This window comes from Lacerta agilis, chromosome 18 (genome assembly GCF_009819535.1).
Source record: "Lacerta agilis isolate rLacAgi1 chromosome 18, rLacAgi1.pri, whole genome shotgun sequence".
In the NCBI taxonomy this organism is placed as follows: Eukaryota; Metazoa; Chordata; class Lepidosauria; order Squamata; family Lacertidae; genus Lacerta; species Lacerta agilis.
Window position 1 is genome coordinate 11905353 of NC_046329.1, and position 27179 is coordinate 11932531.

The 27179-nt window shown below is 49.4% G+C and overlaps 1 protein-coding gene across 1 annotated transcript; it reads right to left on the reverse strand.

Annotated features, from left to right (window-relative positions):
* Positions 1 to 452: 452 nt before the first annotated feature.
* Positions 453 to 26819, reverse strand: LOC117039571 (cAMP-specific 3',5'-cyclic phosphodiesterase 4C-like). Its single transcript, XM_033136727.1, has 15 exons — positions 26274 to 26819; positions 22481 to 22672; positions 21551 to 21587; positions 21120 to 21193; positions 19899 to 19951; positions 17217 to 17329; positions 11496 to 11589; positions 9688 to 9875; positions 7858 to 7956; positions 6960 to 7124; positions 6219 to 6318; positions 4698 to 4852; positions 4261 to 4383; positions 3031 to 3213; positions 453 to 2084 (listed from the first exon to the last, which is right to left on the reverse strand). The coding sequence occupies exons 1-15, from the start codon at positions 26399 to 26401 to the stop codon at positions 1578 to 1580; spliced, it is 2211 nt and encodes a 736-aa protein (XP_032992618.1). The 5' UTR covers positions 26402 to 26819; the 3' UTR covers positions 453 to 1577.
* Between the last annotated feature and the right edge of the window lie 360 nt (positions 26820 to 27179).

Below are 27179 nucleotides of genomic sequence, written 5' to 3' on the forward strand. Positions count from 1 at the left end.
TCAATGGTCTCATTAGATAGTAAAATTCATATTAAATAGCTGTTTTAGGTGTTGTTTTTAAAAGTCTGTAACGGATTAACCCATTTTGCATGACTTTCTATGGGAAAGCGCGCCTTGGTTTTGGAACACTTTGGTTTTGGAACGGACTTCCAGAAGGGATTAAGTCTGAGAACCAAGGTACCATTGTATATAAGATTCTTAGAGTGTTAAGGGGTCTGCTCTAAAGATGAAGTAACCCCCAGGGTCTCTCTCCCTCACATACACCCCCCCCCCCGGATGTCTTATTCACTTCCTATTTTGTTCTCGAGAACATCCCCAACCCCGATCTCATTTTAAAAATACCCAGCTTCATCTCTTCCCAAATCCTGAAAGTATTTATATCTGTTCTGTCCTTTCTGGGGGGGGGGACTGCAAAAGGGGGGGGGGGAAGAAACACGCCTGATTAAATAAAACCCCTTAATGGAAAATGGAAAGGGTGGGGGAGGAAATGTAAGGGGTGTTTTCATTCCGAAGCAGTGCCTTTAAGAGAAAAAACATGGCAGATTTCTTTTTCTTTTTAAAAATAGCTGTCTATAAATATTTCCATAGAGGAGAAAAGACAGCACAGGACGTTAGCCGAAAGAAATTTGTTTCTAGCACAGCTATCGGGGGCGAGAAAACGTGGAGCAAGCCCTGGATTTCTGCAGGTTCCAGGAGCAGACTTAGAAAGGGAGAAGATAAAGGAGGTGAATCTCCAAATGCAGGGCAAGGGCTTCTTGCTACCATGGGGGAGCCTGTTGGGTGAAGAGCAATAACTGGAGGCAATTTCTCAGGTCACTGGAGGAATACTGGTTTGCTTGTGCTGGGGAGAGCGGGGTTGGGTGCTTTCTCTCTGCACAGCCCTCCGCTTGCAGAAGCAACACCCAAAGGGGCCTTTTCAAGTCCAGTGCAACTCACCTATCTATCCCTATGTTGCACGCAAGGTCTCAAGCCGAAGTGGGATTCGAACCTGGACCAAGAAGTGGGATTTGCAACTCGACCACGCACAGCCCAAGCTCTGCCACCTCACCAGTAAGACCAACATTTGGAGAGAATGCAAGTCGGGCGGTTCGTATGTGTTTAGACTGACCCCCAACGAATCCTCCAACTCAGTCTCACAGACAGGGCGGGGGGAGGCCTTTTCTCAGCCTGGCAAGATTACCCAAAATCATTTTTTTTAAATGGAGTTGTAAGGGACGGAACTCGCAACCCTGTGCCCACAAAGCTTGTGGTTGCCCAGGGGTCCTCTTCTCCCATGGGCTCTGTCCCCATTGAAACCATGCAGGTCCCTGGAGGAAGGGGGGAGATTTCTCCCCACAGCTGGGCTTGCCACAACCCGGGCTCCATAGGCGGAAAATGCTGAGAGGAAGACAGGAGGGGCGAGGCATGGGCACATGCCCGCCGTTGGCATTCTTCCACAGTTTTCTTGGGAAGAGGGCAAGGAAACCACCATGGCAGACCTTTTCCGGTGGTGGAGAGGCCTTTCAAGACACACCCACCCCGTGACGCCGCCAAGATGGAGCAACAACAGTGCCTTTTCCCCAACCGCACTTCCCCCGTTACGTCCCAAGGGGCAGGAAGGTGATATTCCCTTCTTGATCAAGACCGGCCTCGGTTGTCCTCCTTTCGGTCTCAGTGGCGGCCCCCGTGGCCGAGCCCCCGTCACTCTGCGAGAGTGTCCTCCGGTTATCAAAGTTCTGCATCGCCAGGACGTTCCTTGGGGGGCTGCCCTGCTTGTCCATGGGGGACGGCAGAGGCTCAGGGGCCGACTCCGAGTCGTCAGTGGTCCCTGGGGTTTTCGTCTCGCTGTGGTCTTCTTCCAGGGGGCTCTCGGCGCCTGACTCCTCTCCGTCTTCCTCTTCCAATGTGAGCTGGAACTGGAACTTGTCAGGGGCTCCTTTCTCGGATGCCAGCTCGTCAGGGGGTGGCGGCGGGCTGTGCGGGATCATACTCTGGTACCATTCGCGGTTGTCTTCAAGGGTGTCCAAGATCTCTTGGGCGTCTGGGTGGACGAGGTCAGCCCAGGTTTCCCAGAGCGGGTGAGCAATGTAGTCGATGAATCCCACCTGCCAGAAGGGAGACAAACACAGGGTCTGAGAGGACGCAGGGCAGAGAGGTGCAGAAGCAAGGAACATCCTTCCCCTCCTAGCACACCAGTCTCAATTCAAAACCAAAGCCCAAAAAATAAAATTAAGAGAATGCATTTTTGCAACTGGGTCAGATAAATACAAGGTTTGACCGGAAAGTTTGGTGAATGTTCACAGAAACTGGACAGCGAGAAATATTCAAACGTGCAATCTGCATCGGAAACCCACGAAACGCTCACAATTGTGTAGGGAGATGAAGCTGTAAGTCGTACAAGTGGTTAAGGGTTTCCGTGAAGGGCGGTAAACCATTGAAGATGACCCTTGGTCTGGCACACTGTCAGCGAGCAGAACGGCGGCAAATGTCGACAGAGTCCGTGACTTATTGAAGTGGGATTGGCGTTTGTCCGTCTGAACGATGGCGGAAGAATTGCATATTCCATGTGAAATCGTTCCTGAGGTTACTGAGTTGTCCCACCATCCATGTTCTCCCGATCTGGCCCCACCGGATTTCTTTCTTTTTCCAAAACCGAAAGGGCACAGATTTTCCAACACTTCACACGTCCAAGCTGCTGTGACGAGGGAACTGAAAGCAGTACGAAAAGAGGACTTCTCCAGAAGTTTCCAACAGTTCTACGACCATTGCCAATGGTGCATTGTATCAGAGGGGGCTACTTTGAAGGCCTGTAAAGCATGTAATGTTCAAATATTTCTTGCTGTCCGATTTCTGTGACCATTCACCAAACTTTCTGGTCACACCTTGTATTTTAAAAGAGGCTGCTGGATCAGATCCCGTCAAGTCAAGAATCATGTTCAGAAGCAGGAAGAGGAGAATTTCTGCAGGAAGCCCTCTCGTTTCCAGGTGTGGTTCATCCTTCGAGGGTGCTCCCCCCCCAACCTATCAACAAGCCCCCCTCAGCGCACCCACCTGAGACTTTTCTATGGAGGCATTGTGCTTGTCGCACATGGGGCTGATCTCCATGCCCTTCTCCCGCTCCCGGTCTCCCTGGTGGAAGAATTCCACCATGATCCGGTCCGTCCACTGGCGGTACAGCTCCAGGGGTTTGGTCGGGTTGCTGAGGTCTGCACAGTGAACAATGTTCTGCAGCACCTGGAAGGGCAGATATGCATCGCTGTCAAGCATGAACCCTCGGGTAACATTTGGAGGAATGTATTAGCCATTTTGGACTCCCAGCTGTCCATGGAGACATAGGTCCATTCTGTGTCCAGGGCGGCTGTCTCCCAGCTCCATCTGGGATGAGACCATCCCTGCCTGCAGGCTGTCTGGCCAGAGTGGTGCATGCTCTGGTTATCTTCCGCTTGGACTACTGCCATGCGTTCTCCGTGGGGCTCCCTTTGAAGGTGACCCGGAAACTACAATTAGTCCAGAATGCGGCAGCCAGACTGGTGACTGGGAGCGGCCGCCAAGACCATATTGCACCGGTCTTGAAAGACCTACATTGGCTCCCAGTACATTTCCGAGCACAATTCAAAGTGTTGGTGCTGACCTTGAAAGCCCTCAACAGCCTTGGCCCAGTAGACCTGAAGGAGCATCTCCACCCCAGACACCGGGGTCCATCTCCAAGGGCCTTCTTGTGGTCCCCCCCCCCTGTGAGAAGTGAAGCCACAGGGAACCAGGCAGAGGGCCTTCTTGGTGGTGGCACCCCACCCTGTGGAATGCCCTTCCAACAGATGTCAAAGAAATAAACAACTATCTGACATTTAGAAGATATCTGAAGGCAGCCCTAAAAGAGTTTTTAATGACTGTGTTAGAAGCCGCCCAGAGTGGCTGGGCCAGCCAGATGGGTGGGGTAGAAATATTATTATTATTATTATTATTATTATTATTATTATTATTATTATTATTATTATTATGTCCATGACACCGATGGAAGAGTCTCCCTGGTGGGCAACAGACTCCTCTCTGATGATATATTATGTTGTATAAAATTATATCCTGATTTTAATCTTGGTTTCACACTGCTGAGCTACAAGGATGGATGAGCAAAAGTGAGCTGAGCTCGAATCCTGCCAAGATGGAGGCATTGGGGATGAGGAGTTGGTGTGTCTGAGAAATGGGTCAGCTGCCTGCCCTGGATGGGGTTGCCCTCCCCTTGAAGAATCATCAAACCCCTGCCCCTTCCAAAAGAAGTTTCACCTGAATGCGGTCGGAGTAGTTATCCAAAAGCAAGACCCCCAAACTGGTGACCTTCTTGGTCTCTACCATTGTCTTCAGATCAGCCAGAAGGTTCATGTGTTTGGACATATCTGTCGCCAGGACCTGAGACCAGAAACCACAGGAGGGAAATGGAATTGATTTCTGATTATTCTATGCCACTTTCCAATCAAATAATAACAACGTGATAAAACATATTAGAACATCACAAATACAGCAAATCAGCAGTGAAACAATTGCAATCTATAAAATACTGTGAACAAGGCAACAACCAAAAAATAAGCCAAACATCACAACTAAAGGAAAAGCCATATTATATGATTAACAAATAAACACGGTGTTTATAATCTATTGAACAAAATAAGCAATATTAAACAAAACAGCAGCCCCCAAAAGAAGCTAAGCGCTGAGCTCCTCACCATGTCAATGGCCATCTTGCGGAGAGACTGCCGTTGCTTCTTGGAGATGTTCTGGAAGATGTCACAGTTTTCCTCTTGCAAGAGCTTGAAGCCCACAGCCAGGTGGTGGTTCTCAAGTACCGACGCATCATTGTACATCAGCGCCAGCTCCGAATCTAGGGATGGGAAAAGGGTGGTCAGTTTGACAGGTGATGTCTCCCGATCAGAGGAGGCCATACATGTGGGTGAGAAGGAAAGGAAGGGAGCAGATTCACATAGGGGCTTGAAGCAGCCAACCAACATTTTGTGGGAATGTTCAGGGTGGCAAGAGAGGATATATTGTTTATTAATATCCTTCCTAACTTGCGCTCTCCTGCCAACCTAGCAGTTCGAAAGCATGTCAAAGTGCAAGTAGATAAATAGGTACCACTCTGGCAGGAAGGTATATGGCGTTTCTGTGCGCTGCTCTGGTTCGCCAGAAGTGGCTTAGTCATGACCCGGAAGCTGTATGCCGGCTCCCTCAGCCAATAAAGCGAGATGAGCGCTGCAACCCCAGAGTTGTTCGTGACCAGACCTAATAGTCAGGGGTCCCTTTACCTTTACCTAACTTGCGCTAGCAAGTTCCTTTATGTAGCCAAGTTACATTCCCCTTTTTACATGCACAGCAGATACCGGTAGCTGGTTGCAGGCTCATGTGAGCCTCTCACTATTATACAATTCAGTCTGTCTCAGATTGAATTGTGCGTTCCTGGTAAGTTCCCTTGAATCCCTCTTAAAAGAATAAAGCCACCACAATCTTATTCAAAGTCAATGAAAGAAGTTGACTCACATCAGTTCACAGTTGGATTCCTGAAGGCAGACTTAGTTACAAAGATGTACATGTGGATCTGCCCCATATGGGGGAATAATCCCAGCGCTTCTAAGAGCTAGCAGAGCAATCCTAGCTTAAAGCTGGTTAAATGAAGAAGGAAGTCAAAAAGAGAGATGGGTGCTGTAAGGTCACGCCCACCTTTGATCACATGCAAAAGGAAGGATGCTCCAGGCCAGGAGGAACAGGAAGTTTTCAACTGGCTAGAACAAACATTCCCGTGCACGTCTTCTCTAGCATTTCAAGGAGTGTTGTACTTGACTGCTTCTCGTGGATCACATCCCACACATTTGCACAACTATCAGGCTACAAGAGGCCCTTTCCCTAGTCCAGCACCCTGTCCTCACAGAGGCCACCCAAATATTGTCATGAGCACTTGTGAAAAGGCTATCGTTAGGGACCTGAGTCGACAGTGTGATGCAGCAGCAGAACAAGCTAATTCTAGGCTCCACCAGCAGAAGTCCAGCGTTCCTCTCAAGGGAACTAATAGTCCTGCTCTATTCTGCCTTGGCCAGGCCGTTTCTTGTAATCGCTTTTTGCAATTCACTTTGGGACGTCCTGTGCAAAGTGGGGCAAACCTGCCCCAGGTAAAGGAAGGAAGGACTGGAGGAGATGTTCTTGGGAACAGCTGGAAAGTCAGGAATTGCCCCAACCAGCTGACACAGCTCACTCACTGGTATTGATCAGGAACTGGTTGGAGACCCCGGGATGGTCGACGTCGTGGATGGCAGCTGCAAAGATGGCAGCCAAAATCTCCAAGTCAGTGAAGACGGCCTGGAGCGAGCAGTTGGAGGGGAGACAAAAACGGGAAGAAAGTGAGGAGGGCAAAGCTAATGATGGGATGAGCAGAACTCAAACTAGGGAGCCAGGCTGGGCATTGGCACAGTCAGGAGGCAAGTGACCATTGTGGTCCTCAAGACTGGATTACTGCAAGGCTGAGGCAGAATGTGGCAACCAGTTTTCTGATGGGGGGAATCAACTACTGAGCCAGGTTCAAGGCCTTCCTATCAATTCACAAGCCCATGAACAACTGCAGGAGTGCCATTGCTCATTTATTTTATTGTATTTATCTATTACATTTCTACGGCACCCTTCATCCGAGGACTGCAGAGCAGCTTGCAATATAAGCCGTTCCCCAAGTTGACAAGCAACGAGAAACTGAGGCTTTAGTATCATCAGCCCAGTCCTGCGGAACTCTTTGCCACTAAAGATCCAGCAGGTTGCAAGCTGTCTGCCATGGATGCTTATGCTGAGATTCCTGCATTGCAGAGGGTTGGACTGGATGACACTCAGGGTCCCTTCCAACACTACAATTCTACGATACCGCGAGCCACAAGCTAAAAAGAATGCCAGCAGAGTTATGTCACGCGACTCCCAAACTCTTCTCCCCGCCTTCTCCAGAATTCCCTCTTCACCTCCAGAGCTGGCATGGAGAGCAGGACGTGGGTGGACTGGGCCACATCGGCTGCGTGGATGTTGTTGTGGTAGGCCACATCCGCGTGGTAGTGGTCCTCTAAGGTCATCATGAAGGTAATGAAGGTGTCCGCGGGGATTTGGAAAGATTTTAGCAAGTCTCTTTCCTGCAGGGTGAAGGGTGCAGAAAAAGGCGTCCCTGACTTGTCAGTCGTTTAAAAAGCACTTTTTAAAAAGCGTGGTGGTGGTCTTGAAACAGGGTCCCTATGCAGGGAGTCTGTGGCCCCTCATTGTGTGCCACTATGGCCTGAGACTTTTTAACAAGTGAGAGTCCACATGACAGGTGTCAATTGCGCACATTTGTGGGCTGAATGTCGGGAGATTTGGGGCAGGTGAAAGGAAGGACTTCTTCTCTCCCCCCCCCCCCTTTTAAATTTATTTATTTGGTTTTTCAAATTAAAATTTTACAGAGATATATCAAACATGAATAATCAAAACAAGATTCCAAGGAATCTCCCCTTTGTGGGTCCTATCATGAATCATTTCCTCCCACATCTTTTATGATGATCCAAATTGATTACCTCGATTACGGTAGTGGCGCCCGCCCTGTGGAACACCCTCCCATCAGATGTCAAAGAAATAAACAACTATCTCACTTTTTGAAGACATCTGAAGGCAGCCCTGTTTAGGGAAGCTTTTAATATTTGATTAATTATTGAATTTTAATATTTTGTTGGAAGCCACTCAGAGTGGCTGGGGAAACCCAGCCAGATGGGTAGGGGATAAATAATAAATTATTCTGGGAGACGGTGGTGCAGAAGAGGCTGGCTGGTAAAGGTCCCCACTGCCCCCCTTTTCCCACCAAACTCCAAGCACCCGTCCCCCAGGGCACCCTCTCACCTGGAAGATGCTGTACATGATGACTGTCAGAGGGCGGTGGCCAGAGTACTCGGAAATCTTGAAGACATCCAGGCCCCACTTGTTCACGTCTTCCAGTTCCTAAGGAGGAGAAGGCAGGGCCGTCAAACCTCAGAGAGAGAGCAGAACTTTAAAGAAATCTTTGCCAGGGTTTCAAGCGGAGAGATCGTAGCTAGAAGCACCACAGAGCCATAAATATAAAGAGAAAATTAACAGCTCCTCACTGGGTGGAATTGAAATATTCCACTTGAAAGAGGCAATTTACCAAAGAGGTGTTCTTCAGGGTAGGGGAAACCCTGCAGCAAGAAGAAATGCAATTTAGTCGTCCCTTCAGCTTCTTGTCTCTTTCTTGTGTCACAGTTTTTCCTCTGGGTTGCTGCCTTTCGTTTCTTCCTTTTTCCTCCCAACACCCCACCACCACCGCTTACCCTCAGTAAACCTGAAAATCTCACAAGAACAAAACACAAACCAATTAAAATTAAGGCAGTTTGAAAATATTCAGCAGAATAGCAGGAGCAGAACGAGATCGGCTGCGCAACTGCTGTTCTAGGACCAGCAAGGAAAGCAGCTCTTGCTAAGTGGAAGCAAAGTAGTTTGGGAGGGTATGCCATAAACAAAGATTCTTTTCCCTTGCAGCAGCAGCAGCAGCCCCCCCATATAACCTCCAACCCCCACAAAACAGAGCCTCCACTAATCCAACTACAGCTTAACGTTATAGCAAGAAACTCAATTTGAAGCAAAACTCATCACAGCCTTCCCCACTGCCTCAATGGCTGTTTGCTGGGCAATCATTGATATTTCTTTGTGGGAATGTCAGACGATGCAGAGTCAAAACAACTGCAATCCCTACACTTCACTTTCCAGATCACAACTCCCCCACCACCTTGCAAAAATATATATATTTTTGGCGAAGCAGGTTTTGTGGTGCAAGAAGAAGAAGAAGAAGAGTTTGGATTTGATATCCCACTTTATCACTACCCGAAGGAGTCTCAAAGCGGCTAACATTCTCCTTTCCCTTCCTCCCCCACAACAAACCCTCTGTGAGGTGAGTGGGGCTGAGAGACTTCAGAGAAGTGTGACTAGCCCAAGGTCACCCAGCAGCTGCATGTGGAGGAGCGGAGACACAAACCGCGTTCCCCAGATTACGAGTCCACCGCTCTTAACCACTACACCACACTGGCTCTTTGGACTGGCTCTTTGGACTGTAGGGGTTTACACCTCCCTGTAAATACAGTCTGGCAAGTATCTGTTAAGCTGAGCAAACTACCAATATGCGCAAGAGATTCAGGAACTAAGTATTTACCACCTCAAAGGAATGACCAGGCTGCCCAGAAAAGGCAATTGATAAGGCATTATCAGATATCCTGGCAGACAGGAGAGAAGCAACACACTCCAATTTCTGCTGGGGACCACCTCTTTCTGTGATGTATGGATGATGTTTTGGAAGGGGTGGTCTTGAGCTACAGGGGAGGCAATTTCCAAAGTCTATATAAGAGCTTTCGCACCATTGTTCTGGGTTCCTCCTCCATCCTGTGTGGGGTGAGCAGGGGACCCTGTTGCAACAGTTCAATAAAGATCAGGCTTACTAGCTGCTTTGCTTCTCAATATTCTCTGCTTGGCCTCTGTTATTTTCTCCTACTGATAGAGAACCTACATAAGGACTCTATATGGGCTCTTGGGTACCCCATAAGGGAAAAAGGAGCAGTTTTTTCTTATAACAATCTGATCCCCCCCCCCCACACACACGGCCATACCAGCTTCCTGGAACCGAAACCATCTCCCCCCAAGCCCCACATGCCCCCTCTTCCTCACCCTGGCCAGCAGACCCTCCTTCTCCGTCTTGACCCCGAAGCGAGGGATGGCGGCCACGCAGCGGAAGCTGGACCCGTGCGTCAGTTTCTTCACGCCGCTGATCTGCGACATCGGCCGCTTCTTCTTCTTCTTCTCTTTGTCCTTCTCCTTAGGAACCAGGGTTGGGATCTCCACCTCATGCTGCTTGTCTGAAACGGGCGGGGGGGGGGGGTTGGATATAAAATTCACTGCATGCTGTTCATTGAAAGAAATATATTTTTTTTTTTGCATTTTAAATATTTTGTTGGGAGCCGCCCCGAGTGGCTAGGGAAACCCAGCCAGATGGGTGGTGTGTAAATAATAAATTACTATTATTACTATTAAAACACAGGTGCAAATTGACTCCAGGGTGTGCCACTTCTGGTGGGGTCAAGGGACGACCCTCTCGGCTGCCCATCATGAAACAAAGCACACTAGAACTTTTTTCGGGGTGGGGAGAACAGTTTACCATGGGCAGGATGAAATAAAACCTCATTGGAAGAAACAAACATCCCCCCCAAATAAATTATCCACAAGGCGAAGATTTGCATTGAGCTTTTCAAAGCCCAAAGAAAACAGGTCCCCACCACAAGGAGCTTACAGTCTGGGATTTAGCACACGGGATGACAAGAAGAAGGAGAGAGGACCAGCTTTTTTGTTCTCCTCCTCGATTGTAGCCCTGCTTGCCAAAGCCCCTTCCCTTTTTAAAGCGCCCCCCCCCCCTTTAAAAAGGCCCCTGTCTGGTCCTTTTCTGGAGCATCGTGTCTGGAGGAGTTGCTGGACACAGCAAAGAAGGCCCATGTCAAATATCTCCCCCCCCCGGCCCCTCGCACGAGTCTCCCGCTGTTCCGAGGGAGACCCCCGCCCCAATATTCCCGAGGCACGCAAGGATTGACGTCAGCAGAGGCTAATAATATTACTGACGCCATGGCAACGGGAGATGCTGCGTGCTGGAATGCCGGTCCTCTCCCGAAAGTGATGTTTCCAGAGAGCAGACAGGGTCTCTCTCCCCACCTCACCCCAGAGAGTCTTCTTCTCGCTCTTGCCTCCGTCACAAACACACAGAGACTCGTGCGGCGCAGAGGAAGGGAACCTCTTGCTTAACACACACACTCTCTCTCTCTCTCTCTCTCTGTGTGTGTGTATATATTCTTGTTTTCACACACTGTGTTTTAAATCTGGCACCAATGTTTCAATTTTAAAAAGTGAATATCCAAACATAAGAAGATGGGAAGCCCGCAAACAGGACCTCGGTTACTGAAGATGCTAGTCCTCATGGTTCTAAATGAGCTACCTTTTACAGAGTTGGACCATTGGTCCCTGTCAGGGCTGGATTTAGGTTTGATGCATCCCTCAGCTCCTGAAGGCAATGGGGCCCTTTTTATGTCCCTCCTTTAATTTTTTTGGGGGCCCCCAAGAGAGTGGGGTCCTAAGCGATAGCTTCTTTAGCTTATACGTAAACCCAGCACTGGTCCCTGTCCCTCAGCACTGTCTGCACTGACCGGCACCACTGACCGGTTTCGGGCAGGGGAGCCTCTCCAAGCCCGACCTGGGAATTGAACCTGGCCCTACCACTGAGCTATGGACAGTTTGCCTCTCAAAAGGAGCTTGGAGTGTGAGTGGGCTGCTGAAAAGCGCAGCTCGAACCCACAACCTTGGCACGATCAGCACCGAGGCCAGGCAGGAAAGGAGAAAGGCGAGTGCACTCCCCTTTTTGCAAGCGAGGGATCCCTTCCACCCCCAAACCTTCCCTTCTCCATCTCCCCATTGCTCTGCCCTGGGGGACTCACCCAAGAAAGTGCTGCTGATGTACTCGGACACTTGGTTCCCAGAGCGGCTGGTTTCGGAGAGGTGGCTCAGTTCCCGATTCAGCATCCTTTTGAACTAGGGGGAGAGAGCAGGAAATAGTTCAATAACTCAAAGCAGAAACTCATAGGCAGCCTCCATTGCATGGTCAAAAGGAGAATTTGCATCGCACCAAAAATTAAGAGCTGTGTTTTCAAGGGGATGAGAGTTTTGGCAAGTGGTGAGAATTGTTTCTAGTCCTCATGACCCAATAGGAAAGGGCTCTGGGAGGCAGCGAGATGTCTCTGGGCAGATGGGACACAGTGATCCATTCCAGATGTGGTCTGACTCCGCTGTCCTTTTAAAATATATATATATATACAGTGGTACCTCGGTTTTCGAACGTAATCCGTTCCGGAAGGCCGTCCGACTTCCGAAACATTGGAAAACTGAGGCGCAGAGGCCCGTCTGCAATTTCAAAGGAGAAAATGGGGGGGGGGGACTCAGCGGAAGCCTTCCGAGGCACTTTCAAAAAGGGAAACGTTCAACTTCCAAGACATTCGGAAACCGAGGTAACACTGTATCTTCTCTTTATTCCGTGTTTAGGGAAGTTTTTAATGACTGATGTTTTAATGTATTTTTAATTTTTTGTTGGAAGCCACCCAGAGTGGCTGGGGAAACCCACCAGATGGGCGGGGTATAAAATTATTATTATTATTATTATTATTTGAAAGATTACAAGTGCACAGAGTAAGATAAGACACAAAAGAAGATAGCACCCATGTGGAAAACAAAACAGAACGACAACAAAAATGTACACATTACCCCTCCCAAAATATGTTATTGTAGGTAACCTAATATGGTATTTATAAAAACCAATTCCAAATATCATTGAATTTGTCCGTGGCAAGTCTACGCTTGTACGCAACTCCAACCACTAGTCCACGCTGCCTGGGGGTGATGAGAGCTGGAGTGCAGCAACATCTGAAGGGGTGCAGGTCCCCCACAACTGATCTAGAGGAAAAGATCTTCCAGGATAGCTGCGGTTCCTCTCCCCTTAGAACTAACCTGACCTTTGACAAGTGCATAGAGCTGAAATAGGAAGTGAGGAAAGAGTTCCTCCTTCAGCCAGGCTATGTCCTATTGGGGGTTGTGGGGCCGTCAGTCCCAGCAATACCCCGAGCCCTGTCCAATTTTGCGGGTCCTGTACCCAGTGGGGGTTAGGAGCTAGCCAGTCGCCAAACTGGTCAGATAAGCTTCTTGTTCAGACATTTAAGCAGTGCCGGATTTATGTATAAGCTAAACAAGCTCTAGCTTTGGGCCCCACTCTCTTGGCCCCCCCCCAAAAAAACTAAAGAAATAAACAACTGGATGTACATTTCCAAAATCTAAGATAAAAAACAAATAAAATAAAACCTACGTACAGCAACAGTGTTTTGCGTTGTGTAGACTCCTAGGATGTAAGTCATGGGCCCCGCCTGCTAGCCTGCTCCCTAACATATCCCTGGTTTGCTCCTTTCTATATATAGCAGGCTCCCCCAAACTCGGCCCTCCAGCTGTTTTGGGACTACAGTTCCCACCATCCCTGGCCACTGGTCCTGTTAGCTAGGGATGATGGGAGTTGTAGTCCCAAAACAGCTGGAGAAGCGAGATCAGTTGGGGTCTTGATGCAGTGAGCCTCTGTCCTATGCTCAGGTTGTACAGAGGAGCAAATAAAACCATATATCCCAAAGCCGGCGCAGTCTCGGACTGTTTTTGTTCCAAAGAAGCCAAATTGCTGGGGCCCCCAGAGTCTCTCGTCGCTCAGAGATTTGGGGTGACGCGTAAGAGAAAGAACAGCAACGCCTCTCAGCTCCTCGTAAAAAGTGCGCAGGGAATACGAGGTGGGGAGGGTCTCTCAGAAGTCCCGAGAACTGCAGGAGACCCATAAAAGTTGCAATTACGGGGTGGCATCTGCAACACACGCAGAAATGAGTCAAGGCAAAACAATTTTATGAAACATGGTGGAGGCCGGGGGGGGGAGGGATTCCATACTCTGGGCGGCTTGCAAAATGATGGATTTATATTCCAATTTTAGTGGTTTTTAAAGCATTTGCAACAATGGGTGCTGTTGGATGCACTAGGGATATCGATAAATACTGAAATCCTTAAAAAGCATTAGCAAGACTTCAAGATTTAGGGTGTCGTGTGTGTCCCCATGCAAGGTTTTGAAAAGGTTTGGGTTTTTTTTTTTTTGACATTTGAAACACTTTCCCACCCCTACCTGGAGGTGTTATTGGAGATCAAACCTACAGGGCAGTTTGCTCTACCACTAAGCTAGTCCTCAAGTCCCTGAGCAAGAAGCTGATTCAAGCCTTATCAAAGAATTGAGGAGTCAGAAAGGGACCCCCAGGGGTCATCTCCTCCAACCCCCTGTAATGCGAGGCAGTGACTGGCAGTGGCTGCCTGAAGATGTTGTTCCGGATCGGACCTCCGGCGGCATGCCAGGCAGACACTCTAACCACTGAACTAACATCACCCACCCAGTGGCAAAATTAACAGAAAGACTTTGAGATAAAGACAATAGAGATTTTAAGAAGGACTGGGAACCATTTATGTCATATTTACAGAATCAGTGCAAAGAAATGGACTCACTTGCAGGGTTTGACTCAACACTCGCAATTAACAAAACAAATGTAGAAATAGAAACAGGGTGTTAAGATGATAAGAGAAGAATTGTTATTATTTTTTTAAAAAATTAAAGAATAAAAAAATAACCAATGAGCAGGGAGAGATAATATGCCCCCTCCCAAAAAAACCAGAAAGCGAAGTTGAGGGAAGTCACTGGGGTTGGGGTTGGGGTTGGGGTTGGGGTTGGGTTGAGGATTTATAAGGTATTTTGTTTTTGAAATAATGTTTGCGACGATGATAAAAATGGTAAATTCAATAAAAAAAATATTTTTTAAAAAAGAAGAAACAAATTAAATAATTAAAAACACCCACACCCACACACCCTGAGAAGGCAAGTCTCACAGAACAAGCATGCACCCCTCCTCCCTGGCTGGGGGGGACACCACCCACTTTAAAAACAAAACCTGTGCCAAACCTTTGCAGCAGAACAGAAGTCCCCGCTGCTGCTGCTGCCCCCTTGCTTGCCAACCTTTGGAAGGGGCACCTGTATTCCGCTTGCTTACCTGGGCGATGGGGTCTTGGAAAAGGAGCAACCCCTGGGGGCTGGCGTCGGGCATCGCACCGCCCGCCCCCCGCGCTGCTGCTTGCAACCCGACCCTCCTCTTCTCCTCCGAAGCTCACCACCACCTGCCCCGCAGCAACCAGGCCACGGAGCTGCATGGACTGGGGGCCTGAGCCCCCAAACCCAAAAAAAGGAGGAGGAAAGAACTCAGTCTGTCCTCCTCTGCCCCGCAAAAAAAGAAAGGAAAGGGGTTTCTCTGCAAAGCTCAGAGCCAAGGAGGAAGCGCTGGCAACGGGGGTCCCCCCTGCATCACCGAGCCGGAGAGATGCGCCAGGGATGCTCCAGGTGAGCTGTCCTCTTGGCGGCCGCCCAATCAGAAGCCGCGGGCAGAGGGGCAGGAGCCCGTTCCGCCTCCCGATTGGCTGGCGGGAGTCTGGGGTTGCTGCTGCTGCTGCAGCCGCTCGGAGGTGGTACCCAGGCGCAGCTGCAAGGCGCGCACGGGGAGAAGGAGGACTGAGCGCGGCAAGAAGCGGGCAAGACTTCGCAGCTGCTGTGGGTGGGCAAGGTGGGCATTGAGAGGGGGCTTAATTGCCACAGGGGACAAGCTCTCCCCCCCTCTCTCGTGTGTGTCCAGAGAAAAGCAGCTGGCAGAGAGACAGCTTCCCAAAGCTTTCTTTATTCTCCATCCCTGGCCTTGCAGAAGATCGTAAACAGAGGCTGGTTGCTGGATCTGACCAGTGCCAGGTTTACTTAGAAGCTAAACAAGCTCTAGCTTAGGGCCCCACTCTGTTGCCCCCCCCAAAAAAAATGTAAAGGGGAAAAAAGCTGGATGTACATTTCCAAAATATAAGATAAAAAAAACAAATAAAATAAAACCTACATCCAGCAACGGTGTTTTGTGTTGCGTAGGCTCCTATTTGTGATGTGCAAATGGCTTTAAAGACCTATGAGGTCCATAAGTGACCATATAGCATATATTCAACACAAAAACAGCGACAATTTGTTGTTGACAAACGACAGCTGGACATATAAAGGGCCCCATTACCTTCAGGAGCTGAGGGCCCCATCAAACCTAAATCCAGCCCTGTTTCGGAGCTGCCTTTGGGTGGGCAAGGTGGGCATTGGGAGGAAGCTAAATTGCCTGTCTGTAGGGAACAAGCCCCCCCCCCCCGGTGTGTGTACAGAGAAAAGCAGCTGGCAGAGATAAACAGAGGCTGGTTGCTGGATCTGACCCATCTGCTGCTCCAGCATCCTGTTATTATTAAGCGAAGCCTGCAATCAGGAACCACCTTCTCCCCTCCTGCTACCCAGAGGCATTGCTGCCTCCAATCCCTTCGGCCCAGAATGCCAAATCAGTTTCCACTCACTGACACTGACAGCGGACCCTTTCTAGCTGCTGGAAGTTCCTTGATGAATTTATTGATTTACAGTATTATGCTACATTCATAGCCCACCTTTCCCCCCATGTGCTGTGTGAATCTTCCAGCACGCCAGGGAGCTTCACGTAGCTGGGTGGGGGCTTGAACCTGGGTCTCCTCCTGGCCTGAGAGGAGTACCCAGAATCCTTTGAGGGAAAGGATGCGCTTGAGAGATGCACAGCTCAAAGAATGAATGGATGGATGGGTGGATGGATGGATGGATCTTTATTTGCATCAGCCATCGGCCATAGCAATAAAGCAACAATACGGTATACAAAGAATAAAAATAAAAAGTCATTTATATAAAATACATTTTAGGGCTTTGAATCAATGCCCAAATATTGGATCTTATTCAGATTGCCCCAGCTAAAAACCTTGCAACCTTTGCTGTCACCTGCTCATCTTGATCTGCCAAGAGAAAGGACACCATGGATAGGCAAACTAAGGCCCGGGGGCTGGATCCGACCCAACTGCCTTCTCAATCCGGCCCGCAGATGGTCCGGGAATTAGCGTGTTTATACATGACTAGAATGTGTGCTCTTATTTAAAATGCATCTCTGGGTTATTTGTGAGGTATAGGAATTTGTTCACCCCCCCCCATATAGTCCAGCCCCCCATAAGCTCTGAGGGACAGTGGACCAGCCCCCTGCTGAAAAAGTTTGCTGACCCGCTGAAGGACTCTCTCTCTCTCTCTCTCTCTCTCTCTCTCTCTCTCTCTCTCTCTCTCTCTCATCTTGAACTGCCAAGAGAAAGGACACTGGGCAACCTGGAATGGACAATAAAAGAGGGGGGATAATCTCATTCCTCAAGTCTTTATCAAAAGGGCAAGCCAGAAGGGCATGGGACACCGATTCAGGACTGCCATCTCCACAGGGATGTTTTTCGTGTGGCATCTGTTGGAATCGTCCCCCAAGTCCAGCCGAGGGCAAGACATTCAATCTCGCGAGAGTAAAAGCACGTCTATATTTCAGAATTGCTAGGTGATGCAGAAAGTGCGCCAGAGAGTCAAAATGGGTAGGTGGAAAATAGCCAGACCAGGGCAAAGCTTCCTACCGCCTCAAAGAGGAGAGTCTGCCAAGCAAGCCGAGCCTTGTCCCCTTGGAGTTAGGGGTCCCACCCTGACCCGAGCGCCTTACCTTGTTTGAGGCCATTTCGCTGACCGAATGCCTTGTCTGCAATGTCTCCAGCTGGTCCAAGCACCAGTCCAGCTCCTCCAAGGTCTCCACAGCCAGTTTTTGGGAAGCATCTTCTGCGGAGAGGGAAGAGGCACAATCCTGTCTGCACTGACTGGCAGCAGCTCTCGAGGGGACATGCCCAGCATGGAGACACTGCCACCAGGGGCTGAGCCTGCATTGCAGGGGGTTGGATTACCCTTGGGTGCCCCTGGATGAGACCTTCTAGATTCAAAGCAGCTGCTCCATCAGCACGGTCATTTCACCAGTCCAAATAAAGGGCTGGTTTAAACAGGAAGATAATTGGTCCACTTAGCTCAGTGTTGTCTACACGGGCAGGCAGCATCTCTCCAGGGTTTCAGGCAGGAGATTCCCATCTCCTACCCAGAGGGGCTCAGAACTGGTACCCAGAGGCATTTCCTGTCTCCAGCAGTGATCCAAGCCATGGTGTCCCCTTTTAAATCTCTCCAAGCAGCCATGTCTACATCTTGTGGGGAGCAAACCCCCTGCCTCGGTTGCAGAAGCTCTTCCTTTGGCCTGGGTGTTGTGTGTCTGTGCGTTTGTGGCTCCACACCGCCCGGCTCACGAGTTTCCTCAATGCCGGAGGCCGGGCAAAGGGTTGCAGTGGGGGGGGGGAATGCAGGCAGATAACAGGCGGTCAGGGTGGCACGGTGGAGAGAGAGAAGGAGGCAGGCCCGGAGGCAGGGGAAGAAGCGAAAAGCAGAGAGTTTTTGAATAATGAAAGAACTGACGTCAATCGGAGACTATAGCTGCAGAGGTGGCAATAGAAAAGAGAAAGAGAGAGAGGAAGAAAGCAGGAGAGGGAGGAAGGAAGGAAGGAACTTCCCGGATCGTAAGCAGGCTGCAGATGTTTTGTGCAGAGCAGGGAGGAGATGGGAAGGCCCCGGGAACCGGGAAATGACCCCCGTTCTGCCACGGACCCAGTGATTCTCCAAGATGCTTTGATTGACAGCCACCTCCCTCGGGCTCTGCATGTTTTAAAACACGCACGGCCCCAATTTAAGAGGACCACAGCCTGGTGGTTAGAGAGCCTGCTTTGGATGCAGAAGGTCCCGTGTTCGGTTCCTGCTGGCATCTCCTGATGGGGCTGGGAATATCTTTGCACCTGACGCCGAGCAAACGAGCTAAAATGTATAAATTGTGGGGTGTGATCCATGAGAGGCAGTCAAGCACAACATTGGACATGCAAGAAGATGTTTGGTCTAGCCAGTCAAAACTTCCTGTTCCTCCTGGCCTGGAGCACCCTTCCTTTTGCATGTGATCAAAGGTGGGCGTGACCTTACCTGTCCAGGTAACAAAAGGACGAGTCACGCAGCACCCCTCTCTCTTTTTGACTTCCTTCTTTGTTTGACCAGCTTTTAACTAGGACTGTTCTGCTACTTCTTAGAAGCACTGGGATTATCCCCCCATATGGGGCAGATCCACATGTACATCTTTGTAACTAAGTCTGCCTTCAGGAATCCAATGGTGAACTGATGTGAGTCAACTTCTTTCATTGACTTTGAATAAGATTGTGGTGGCTTTATTCTTTTAAGAGGGATTCAAGGGAACTTACCAGGAATGTACAATTTAATCTGAGACAGACTGAATTGTATAATAGTGAGAGGCTCACACGAGCCTGCAACCAGCTATCTGCTGTGCATGTAAGAAGGGGAATGTAACCCGGCTACATAAAGGAACTTGCTAGCGCAAGTTAGGAAGGATATTAACAAACAATATATCCTCTCCTGCCACCCAGAACATTCCCACATAAATCAGAATCAGGTACGTGTTGGAAATGCAAAGAAGCAGGAGGTACATTTTACCGTATGCGGTGGGCCTGCAGAGTAGCTAAGGGCTATTGGGAGATGATACATAAAGAGATGAAGATATATATATTTAAGAGGTCCTTTCCCAAAAGGAGGGATAACTAGATCAGATGTACCAAAGAGCCTAAGGGATGTGTTTCTGTTTGCGACTCTTTCAGCAAAAGTATTACCGGTATATGGCCCCAAATGGGAGGAATGGGAGGAGGCAGTACTCACGAAGGAAATTGATGGAATATGTAGAATTAGCAAGTTTAACTAGTAAAATCAAGGAACAAAAGGAGACAGCCTTCAAGGGGGATTTGAAAATGTTTGTAGATTATTTTTTATTAAAATATACAGCGGCGAAAGATAATTGTGAGAAAACCATGAAAGGGTGGGAGGGATGTTGAATTATTAAGTGAATGTATACCGGGAAAGGTTCAAATAATGTTATTTTATTTGTGGAAAAAATTACGAAAAAGGGGAATGTCCTTCTTTGCACAGTGCATGGCTAAACTGTGGAACTGGCTCCCCCAAGAGAATAACAGCTGTCAATCTAGGGGGTTTCAAAAGAGGATGAGGGAAATTCATGGAGTTCAGGTCCCACACTTAGGGGTCTGGCTATTCCTGGTTCCAAGAGATGGTGTGTTTAGTCGTCTGCTCACCCCACATTTTGCTTCCCTGCACCTAATTGCAACAAAATTCCTTGTAGGGTTTCTTAAAGGGGATTTCTGGTGCAAGGGCGACAGAACGCTCTCAGTTGTGCAAACCCACATTGCCCCGATGGGCACCTCCCCCCCCCAAAAAAAAATATTGATAGGGCCCAGATGGAACTCACCTGGCAGGTTGACTTTAGAAGTGGGCGGCAAGTTGGGAACTCCAGACGATCTCCTGTAAGAGACCGAGCATTTCTGAGCCCCCAGCGTCATATTTGGTGACAGAGGGGATCGTGATCAGGCCCCTGTCAGGGCCGGATTTAGGTTTGATGAGGCCCTCAGCTCCTGAAAGGAATGGGGCCCTTTCTATTTCCAGCTGTTGTTGGTCAACAAAAAATTGCCGTTGTTTTTGTGTGTTGAATATATGCTTCATGGTAATTTATGGACCTAATAGGTATCTAAAGCCATTTGCACATGCAGAATGTAGGCACCCTATATATAGAAAGGAGCAAACCAGGGATATCTAAGGGAGCAGGCTAGCAGGCGGGACCCATGACTTACATCATAGGAGCCTACACAACACAAAATACGGTTGCTGGATGTAGGTTTTATTTTGTTTTTTTACCTTACCGGTATATTTTGGAAATGTACATCCAGGTTTTATTTTCCTTTAAAAAAAAATTGGGGCCCCAAGAGAGTTGGGCCCTAAGCTAGAGCCTGTTGAGCTTATATATAAATCCGGCACTGCCTGTGCTCCCCACTAACCCCAAAAGTGTGGGATGTAACATAAGCAGTCAAATCCAACATTTCCTGTTTGCCTAGAGTGGACACAGACAGGGGGACGTTCCTCCAGCCAGGAGGACTTCCTGTCTCACCTGGTCTGGAGCATCCTCCGTCTGCGTGTGACCAGGCAGATGGGTGTGACCCTGGCAGCCCATCAAAGGGCCGGTCACACAGCCATCTTTCCTCTTCTTCTTCAATTTATTCCATCTTGATGTCTTTTGCTGTCTGCTGGCTCTCTGCCAGCAGCACACGGGCTTAATCCCCACATGGGATAAACCCCCTCTCTCTTCTCTAACTACAAGCTAGAGCCTGCCTTCAGGATCATACTGTGAACTGAATGTAAGTAAACTTCTTGTTCCTTTTAAGAGAAGAATGTGGTGTCTTTATTCTTTTAAAGAGGGAATTAAAGAGGAATTTACCAGGAACAATCCAATCTGGACAAGCCAGACTGGATTGCTTAACTCAAGAGATTCAAACGAATCTACCAGCTAGCTTCCTGCAATAAAGAGGGGAATGTGCTCTGCTACCAGCTCACTAGTGTGAGCGAGGAAGGATAGTATTTAATCCAAATATCCTTCTCCTGCTATCCACAACATTCCCACAAAAAGCAGCTCACTCACTTGCTGCCGAGGCGTTCCTGCAGGTGGGTCAAGAGGGCAAAGTTACTGCGCACCGTCCGCAGGCTGGCCAGGACCTGGAGGGGGTGGAAGGAAGTCCTTTCAGAATCAGTTGCATGCAAGGCTTGCTCCCCCTCATGCATGCCGGTGCAGCCGGCCATGGCTAATCCCTTTAACTGTTGCAAACCAAAAACCTGCAGGGCTCGTGTACCTTTAGTAATTGCACAGACTCCAAGGCTCGTGTAACTTTAGTAATTGCAAAAACCATTGGGGCTCGTGTACCTTTAATAATTACAAAAATCTGCAGGGCTCTTACACCTTCAGTAATTGCAAAAAAAAACACACCCAGGGTTCCCGTACCTTTAGTAATTCCTAGTCTTTCCTCCCGCTCTCAATCTCTCAAGCACAGACCCCAACCCCAAAGAGATTCCTACCTGTGCAAAAGGAGTGACAATCATGTCTTCTCCATGCCTGCAAGAGAAGAGGTAAAACCTGTTAATCCCAAGTAGGACAGACGAGGGCGCTGGTTCAGATTTAATTGCACTTTCTCTGCATTGTGGAAGAGTTTGCTTCCTAGGTAGGCTAGCAAATCCTCCTGGCATTTTCCAGATTAAAAGCAGATAAATGAGTTGCAGGACCTCAACAACCAGAGCTTGAGGCCTCCTGCCCTCCTGTTGGGCGTCACAGAAGGCGCTGAGCCCTTTCCCTGCATGCGGAAAGCGGGCCTGGGAAGAACACTCACAATTCAAATTCTGTAAAATTCTACGGGATTCAAATTGCAACGTGAAAGGACAAACAGAAATAAATGAAGCAACGCAGATACAATTAAAAACCGCAATGCATCTAGAGCGATGCATGGCAATTGCTACAAAAGACTTGCAAATTTGTTAAGTGGTCCACCAGCGGAATATTATTGTTATTATTCAGGGAAGTTTTTAATGATTGATGTTTCAATCTATTTTTAACCTTCAGTTGGAAGCCTCCCAGAGTGGCTGGGGAAATCCAGTCAGATGGGCAAGGTAGAAATAATAAATTATTATTATTAATAATAAATTATTATTGTTATTTTCAAGGGAACTGGAGATTCACTGCTTTGAGCGTTTTGCCACCAGTTTAAAAAGCCTGGGGTGAGTCTTACAGCTCAATACTGGGTTTTTTTTGGGGGGGGGGGGAGGACGACCCAGCAGAATTCAATTTCCACATGCCTCCCCCCCATCAAACCCCCTCTAAAAACACCAAGCCCCCCGGGCGCCTGCAGGCATTTTTCACCCCAGCCAGACTGACAACTACACATTCCCTCGCGGAAACCGCACTGCCAATACCCCCAGGGCGTTGCCTCCAAATGGCGCTCTGAGCATGCTCACATGTCGCTGGCGACCGAGGAGTTGCGGGACATGGCCTTGGGCGAGAGGTCGTAGTCGCTGTCTGAGCGGTAGAGGAAGGACTCTCGGCGCTGGCCGTGGGGTGTGGCCCCCTGCAGCACCAGCCCCAGGCCGGGGTGGGTCTGGGCATCCAGAGGGGTCCGTCCTGGGGAGAAGCCATTCTCAAGGTCAAAACTGGCGAGAGAAAGAGAGAAGAGAGGGGTGTCAGGTGCAAGAAACAACAGCCACCCCCTGCCATTTCCCATCACCGGGCATTTGGAGGTAGACTGCCTCTGACAGTGAAGGCTCCACTTATTCATTCTCCCACAATTTAGCAGGCACAACTCTTTTAATTTATTTCTCTGTTGTTCCATCTACATCCCAGGAGCTCCAGGCAGCACAGACACATCTCCCCATTTTCATGTTATATATACCGTATCTTTCCCACGTATAAGACTATCTTTTCTCCTAAATTTTCGAAGTTTAAAATAAGGGGTCGTCTTACTCAAGGATAGTGCATAGTGCATTTTCTTAATTTTGGGTTAAGAAAATTAGGGCTCGTCTTATACAGGGGATGTGTTATACACAGAAAAATACAGTATATATAATTTTCTGTTTTACAATTTAGAATACTCATTTAAACATCCTTAAAATGACTTCCCTTCTTCTCTTTCCATGGTTCGTTTTGCTTGCCATAAATCCCTGCCTATTTTACATAAACTAAACCATTCGGTATTCCATTATTGCATCCATCAAAACTTATTTACACTGTTGAATTTATCTTAATGCTGCCAGCGTCTTCAAATATACACAATATCCCCCATGTATTCAATAAACATTTTCCAATCTTCTTGTTCTCTTATTGTTCTACATGTTAAGTCTGCAAGATGCACATACTGTATTCTGTAGACTTCTTCTTCACTTGTTTTACATTTTTGGGCTAACAAAACACGGGCCGCAGTAGTGGCAGACATAAATAACCTTTTTTGACATCTGAATTATCCCCAACCAAAAGGACTCTGGTTCTCCCCAAATCGTCACAACCACCCTGCGAGGTTAAGGCAGGGAGTGGGAAACGGGCCTTGCCATTTATTTTATTTTCATTTGATTTGATTTTGCATTGTTGTTGTTTTTATTTCTGTTATTTTTGAAAATGAATAAAATGTTAACAAAAGAAGAAAATGAGCCTATGGCTTAATTTAATTCTTTCTTTTAAAAAGAAAAGGCATTACTTTTCCCGCATGAACACAAATGCCAGTTCCCGACTGCCGACAGCGAGGGCTATAAAACAGGCAGTTGGATTCCACATATTTTCTGTTGCTGCTGCGTACGTGAAAAAGCTCGTTCTCCCCCCAAAAAAGATGAAGTACGTAAGCCAGGATGGGGGGCAAAGCCTGCGGTTCTCCAGATGTTTCTCCCTCTGCTCCCGACTCCTGACCCAGGCAAAACAAATCACTTCCTAGGCTTTCATCTTGGGTATATACGTGTTTCTAGGGAAGAGAAGCTCTCGGGAGATGGCCCAGTTTCCACAAATTTAGGAACCGGCTCCTGTTCTCGTGCCGAGGACCTCACCCCCCCCCCAAGCTGGGGGCTGCCGCCTCTCGTCTTGTGGCAGGGAGTTCCGTAGGTTAACATGCCCACTGCATTTTCTCTGGATGACTCCGAGTTCTAGTTTAGGGAGAAGCAACAAACAAGGGTCACGGCAGCCCCCTTTTCGGGGACGCCAAACCCCAACTGCCCCCTCCCCGTCTGCCCACCCCCAAACCACCCCAGACTCTGCCTGCCTCTGATGTCTCCCTCCTGCCGCCAGCTGGCCTTGTGCCCATTTCCATGACGCCGTGAGAGAAAAAGTGTGCGCCCCACCAGGGACTTGGAAGAGAAGCGTGGAGGCAGTGAGCCAAGATCCACAGGTGTTATAGACATCAGTGGAATTGTAGAGTTGGAAGGGACACCCCAGCGATCATCCAGTCTGACCCCCCAGCAATGCGGGAATCTCAGCTACCACCTTCCATCCCAAACAGCTCTGACTGTCAGAAAGTTCTTCCTGATGTTGAGTCGGAATCTCCTTCCTTGTTGCCTGAAGCCCCGGGTTCGAGTCCTACCCCCCGGAACAGGAGAAAACAGACTCGGGTGCTTAGAAAGCAAATTTCAACCTGTTTTATCGTTTCAACTTTTGTATGTTCGAAAGTCCCTCAGAAATTTTTTCTTCGTTTTCAAAGATAGACTGGAAAAACCATTGAAAAAAAGCTTATTTCCCATAAGCAGAAAAGAGCAGAAACGTGCTAGAGAGGAGGAAATTAGATAAACCTAAAAACGCAATTGTGTGTCATTGAGGTTATAAACGTTGAAGCTGGGTGGCTGGGGAAGAAGTCACTAGTTTTGTCGAACTGGAATAGAACTGTTGAGCGGCTTTCAATATGGGAAAAGAAAATGTTATCATTTTAAAACAGAAGAGGAACAGCCTGAACTCCCTGTGTCCCATATCCAGCCGTGGTCCTGTGGACCTCCCCGCCACTGGATCCCTGAATAAAATCCGGAAAAGGGAAAGGAGAGCTGGCACCCACCTTATCCTGGCCAGGCCGTACCCAATACAGGAGTGTCTCCGTGGGAACGGCATCCTCGTCTTCCTCCAGGCACCGCTCCGGTTAACCCGCGGAGGAGCCACGCAGGGCACTCACAAGACCCCACCCCACCCTCTGCTGCCACCACCCTCCCAGCAACACCCATCTGACCGGGAACAAAGGGCCCCCTTTCAGCCGCTTTCCCCAGCTCACATCAGGCCCAGACGGGGCAGAGAATTGCATGATTGTCTCCCCAACACCCGTCTCGAAGTGGGTCGCGGTGTGGGGGGCGCCAGGCCAAGGGGTGGGCTCCTTCGACGGTGACCGCCGGGGCGTCCCCTCAACACCTGTGGGGTTTTATTTATTGCTGAAAGCAGCTTTGAACCGGCCTGGGGGGAAAACCGAGCAAATCGCTCTGTCTCCCCCCCCAAAAAAAAAAACACGCCGCTCCTTGTTTTCCTTCTGGTTCGCTTCTCCTCCTGGCACCCGAATGGGACACAAAAGCTTCATTGTGGGCCGGGATAATCTGGGAAGGGATGACCCGTGGAGGGGTCTTCCTTGTCCTCGGCCCCCTGTGACCTTTGGTGACCCAGAGGGCCATTTCGCCACTCGAAAGGAAGCTTTCGGGGCCGTGTGGTGACGGGCGGACCCCTCCCAGGGCAAAAAGGCACCTGTTCAGACTCTGCTCACTCCATCTGCACATCCCTCCAGCCAGGCAAGGACACATTTCCAGCCGGGAGAACTGTGGAACCCACTGCGAACGAGGAAGGACAAGGGAGGATTCAAACCCAGGCCACCCTGGTGCTCTTCGACACCACCCAACGCTGGAGGGGTTGGTAGAATATTTGCGAATGCCTTGCCAATACCAACAAGAGCCTCTAGCCAAATGCGGATCCCCAAACATCTCCACTTGGCCCTTGGGGACATTGGGGGGGGGGGCGCAAACACCTCTGCCTGGCTGAGCTCTCGCAACGGTAACCAGGATGGTGTAGAAACCAGCTTCTTGTACATGAGGGTAAAATTCGCATTCGGCGCTCTGCCCCAGCTTGCGACCCCCAGGAGGCAAAGCGGCCCATTTGAGCAAATGCCATTGTGGGAAAAGATGAATGTCCTTTAACAATATAAAATGGAAACTCAATCAATATGATATTGAAAAATAAATGAAGAAAGAGAAAGGTCCCCCCACCCACTCCAAGGTGACCGAAGCACGGGGCCTTATTGTGGCGTCCCCTTACCAGAGCGGGTGCGCCACCGTGAAGCGCCGCTGCAGCCGCACGCCAGGGCTGGCCATCACCTTCCGGAAGAGGACGGGCGAGTTGTGGGGCGAGGGGGCCGGGGAGCCCCCAGGGGAGCCTTGCAGCATTGTTCCCGCCAACCGGCAAATTCAGACAACTTGGGCAATGGGGAGTGTTGGCAGCCGACTCAGATGCCCTCGGCGCTGTGCGAGACTCGAACCCAGGCCTCACCGAGGAAGAGTCCCCTCCACTCGGAAGCCCCTGGGGGATTGGTCTTCTTTCCGCAGAGTTTCCGCAGGGGGTGCTCCGTGAAGCCCAGATCCCGGACGCCGGAGGGCAGGGGAAGAAGGGGGTCCGCCATCCCGGCACGAAGGGAGGCCCCGAGTGCGAAGCACGCCTCTGCTCCGTCCCGTCCCAGGAATCCTTTTGCGGAGAGGCCAGCCCCCAGCTGGGAAGCTAAACAAATGCCTTGGCCGGGCTCCAAGTGCCGAGTGCAAGTGCCAAGATTCCCTCATCGCTGTCTCTGTTGGGACTGGAAAGGGGGGTGCAACCAGCCCGGCCTCTGAGCCCACCTCTGAATGGGGCAGGCTCCCAGAAAAATCAATTTTATTAAAAATATAGAAGCCCCCGTGTCCGGGTGACACAATCCGGCCTTGGCACCGGTGACAGTAAACACGGCAAGAAGCGGTGAGCCCAAGTTGGGCCAAGTCTGCCCCGTCATCGCAGTGCCCTTGGCGGGTCCGATTACGCTGGCGGTCAGGATCGCTCCAAAAAAAAAAAAAAAAGGAGGGAGAAAAACACACCCCCGTAAATGCAAACAGTTGCCGTGACCTTTTGCCGCTCTGCTTCTCCTCTTCCCAAATATTGTCATCCGCTGAGAGACTGGCGGTGGGAAAACACGAGCCC

What these genes read in the sequence shown, in the direction of transcription:
- LOC117039571 (XM_033136727.1), bottom strand. Translation starts at nt 26,401, where the DNA reads ATGCTGCAAGGCTCCCCTGGGGGCTCCCCGGCCCCCTCGCCCCACAAC. An exon ending in TCCTCGGTCGCCAGCGACAT is followed by an intron (nt 21,588 to 22,480) that starts GTGAGCATGCTC and finishes CTTCTCTTGCAG; the next exon opens with GCATGGAGAAGACATGATTG. An exon ending in CCTCCATAGAAAAGTCTCAG is followed by an intron (nt 2,085 to 3,030) that starts GTGGGTGCGCTG and finishes CCCTTCTGGCAG; the next exon opens with GTGGGATTCATCGACTACAT.